General features: G+C 46.0%; 1 protein-coding gene across 1 annotated transcript; it reads left to right on the top strand.

The window, feature by feature from the left end:
* The first annotated feature begins 152 nt into the window (after positions 1–152).
* Positions 153–3,235, top strand: LOC309792352 (HMG box transcription factor BBX-like). The gene is given in 2 exon segments (XM_082601915.1): positions 153–3,017; positions 3,019–3,235. Coding segments are annotated over 2 exon segments (2,820 nt in total). The 5' UTR covers positions 153–297; the 3' UTR covers positions 3,119–3,235.
* Positions 3,236–3,780: the final 545 nt, after the last annotated feature.

Here is a 3,780-nt window from a genome sequence, read left to right as displayed (position 1 = left end):
ACATCAGAATATTGGAGTGTACAGTGAAGCGGAGGCAGAGTGGCTCTGCGAGCTCCTCTCTCTCCACTTTCCCATAGAGAAGCCCTGACTGGCCGCTGAGGGCGAGCCACACACACGCCCTCGCGCCCAGCGAACCCGCGCGGTCACTATCATATGACACAGGCTTTGCTGCAGTTCATCTTCCTCCCTGTGTACTTTCCGTTTGCCTTCCTGGAATTCTGCTGCATCACAGAAGCTGGAAGTTCTGATGTTCCATTGAACTCACGATGGAAAGTCTTGACTTGACCGGTCAGAGTCATGAAAGGCAGTCATAGAAATAAAGATTATTCCGCAGAAGGAGAAGGAGCTGGAAAACGACCAAAACGAAAGTGCCTTCAGTGGCATCCATTGCTAGCAAAGAAACTTCTTGACTTTTCAGAAGAGGAAGAAGAGGAAGACGAAGAGGAGGATATTGATAAGGTTCAACTTCTTGGGGCCGCTGGTCTAGAGCAAGATGGTGAAACTGAAGATGATGAATCACCAGAACAGCGAGCCCGGAGACCAATGAATGCATTTCTCTTATTTTGCAAACGTCATCGCTCTCTTGTACGTCAGGAACACCCCAGGCTTGATAACCGAGGTGCTACCAAGATACTAGCTGATTGGTGGGCTGTTCTCGATCCAAAGGAAAAGCAGAAATACACAGACATGGCCAAGGAGTATAAACATGCATTTATGAAAGCAAATCCTGGCTACAAATGGTGTGCTACCACAGACAAGCCTGTGAGATCCCCAACATCCACTGTCAATCCACGGGAGAAACTATGGGCCTTCCCATCTGACTCTTCAAGAGCCTTGCCAAGCCCCAAGAAAACAAAGCCTGAAGAAATGCCTCAGCTTAACTTTGGGATGGCCGATCCTACTCAAATGGGAGGCCTGAGCATGCTGCTTTTAGCTGGAGAACATGTTCTTGGTACACCAGAGATATCCTCTGGCACTTGCAGGCCTGATGTTTCAGAATCCTCTGAATTGCGTCAGAAGTCACCATTATCTCAGTTTGCCGAGATATCTTCAGGTACCTCCCACCCCGATGTTCCGTCAAAACAATGTCAAGCATCAGCCTTGTTTCAGTTTGCAGAGATTTGTTCGAAGACTTCACAGTTGGGTGGTGCTGAACCTGTAAAACGCTGTGGAAAGTCTGCACTCTTTCAACTGGCAGAGATGTGCCTGGCATCAGAGGGGGTGAAAATGGAAGAGTCAAAGCTCATAGAAGCCAAAGAATCAGATGGCGGAAGAATTCAAGAACTGGAGAAGGGCAAGGAAGAAAGAGAAATGAAAATGGAGAAAATAGATGAAGCCAGGTTCCAGAAAGAAGCAGAATTTGAAAAATCAGCTAAGGAAAATGTAAGAGATTCTAAGGAATTAAGAAATTTTGAGGAGCTGCGAATGGATGATATAATGCGTATAAAAATGGAAGCTCCTAAAGCAATTAAAAAGGAAGAATTAGAGGAAGATCAAAAAGGTAGTCACTTCCCTGATTTTTCTTACTCTGGCAGTAGCAAGACAATAATAAGCGATGTTCCCAGTAGAAAGGATCACATGTGCCATCCTCATGGCATTAGGATCATCGAGGATCCCACAGCATTAAGCAAACCAGAAAAGCTAAAAAAGGAAAAGAAGAAAACCAAAATGGATCGACATGGAAATGATAAATCCACACCCAAGAAGACTTGCCAAAAGAGGCAGTCCTCGGAATCTGATATCGAGAGTGTCATGTACACCATTGAAGCTGTTGCAAAGGGAGACTGGGGCATCGAGAAGCTTGGAGATACCCCTCGCAAGCAGGTCCATACATCCTCGAGTGGCAAGGGAAGCATTTTGGATGCCAAGCCACCAAAGAAGAGAGTGAAATCAAGAGAGAAGAAAATGTCAAAGGAGAAATCCTCAGACACCACCAAAGAGTCAAGACCTCAAGATTTTATCAGTATTTCTGCCAGCAAGAACATTTCTGGTGAGGTCCCAGAGGGTATAAAAGCAGAACCTTTGACCCCTACGGAGGATGCATTACCACCCAGTCTATCGGGACAGGCCAAGCCTGAGGACAGTGAGTGTCACAGAAAAATAGAGACTTGTGGCTCCCGGAAATCTGAGAGGTCTTGCAAAGGTGCTCTTTATAAAACCCTGGTGTCTGAGGGTATGCTCACCTCTCTGCGAGCTAATGTTGGCAGAGGGAAACGAAGGTCAGGAAAAGGAAAGTCCTCTGATCATGAAGAGTGTTGGCATGAAGAAAGCTGGACGTTTCACCAGAGTGGGACCAGTGGAAGCAAGAAGTTCAAGAAGACAAAGCCAGAGGAAGACTCTCTCCTTGGCTCAGCAAAGCTGGATGAAGAATTTGAAAAGAAATTCAACAGCCTCCCTCAGTATAGTCCTGTTACATTTGACCAGAAATGTGTACCTGTCCCAAGAAAAAAGAAGAAGACCGGACATATGTGCTCAGAACCGACCAAAACCAGCAAAGGTCCTTTCCAGTCTCAGAAAAAGAACTTATTCCACAAAATTGTCAGCAAATACAAGCACAACAAGGAGAAGCCTAATGTTCCGGAAAAAGGAAGTGGGGATAAATGGTCAAACAAGCAACTCTTCTTGGCTGCCATTCACCCTACAGAAGCCATATTTTCAGAAGACAGAAACACCACAGAGCCTGCTTATAAGGTTAAAAATGCCCCATCCATTCGCAACACTCCAGAGCCAACAACGGCGCAAGAGCCCTTGGTGGGCAGTCAAAAGAGAAAAGCCAGGAAAACCAAGATCACACACCTTGTCAGGACAGCAGATGGCCGGGTATCACCAGCAGGAGGTACTTTGGATGACAAACCAAAGGAACAACTGCAGAGGAGTCTTGTGAAGGTGACCGAGACAGGCTGCAATGACGAACGCTCACACAACCGAGAGTCCACGGAGACGCGGAGCAGCACCCCGGAGATGCCCGCCGTGTCTGCGTTCTTCAGCCTCGCTGTGCTGGCCGAAGTGGCCGCCATGGAACATGCATAGAAGTCAGAGATCAACTCCGCTCACCCATGATGGACAGCCAAAAGAAATGCCCCAGACTCCTGTACTTATTTCTTGCGCCGACCAGTGAAGCACCCTTTACTTGTAAACCATTGTGCTTTACCTACTACCCTAGCCTTGTCTTTATTGAGAGATGCGAGTGAGTCCATGTGGTGGCAAATACAGACAGCAAACAAGGGCTTGTTGCCCTACACGGCCCAGATTCACTTGAAGCAGAAGTTGGCACCCTGGGCCAGTTTGTTCTTTCAGAACCCAGAGTCTTTGAGGGTGATGTTGTCTGTCTGATAATGAGCAGAAATGGGATGATCCTAGAGCTTTGCTTTCTATTGAAGGCTTTTGATGGTAATAGGTGGTAACTTGGTAAAAGGCTGCCTTTACTGTAGCTCATCCAGCGTCTCTTTTACCAACCAGAGAGTGTGAAACTAGTTTCATATATTACCTAGTTATTCTTTCAAAACAAAAACAAACAGCAAAAAAACAAAAACTGACACACTGCACTAGTTATTATTAGATATTCTTGGTCTTTTTTGTACGTGGAGGTTTATGTTCTAAGATGGTTTATATAATAGGTTATACCTACATTTATATTGTAGAATAATATTAAAAAGCCTCTTCCAGAGACTCCCAAACAGCACGGGCAGGCAGATGTACCGCTGTTAGCGGTGTATGCTCGGCCTTGTGGTCCATATATTCTGCACTTTTATATTTGCCAAGAGAGTGGTAGTTTGCTGG

Source organism: Mesoplodon mirus, assembly GCF_964341445.2.
Source record: "Mesoplodon mirus genome assembly, chromosome: 2".
In the NCBI taxonomy this organism is placed as follows: Eukaryota; Metazoa; Chordata; class Mammalia; order Artiodactyla; family Ziphiidae; genus Mesoplodon; species Mesoplodon mirus.
Note: the sequence above shows the minus strand (reverse complement) of the source record. Positions and strands in the feature narration are given on the sequence as shown.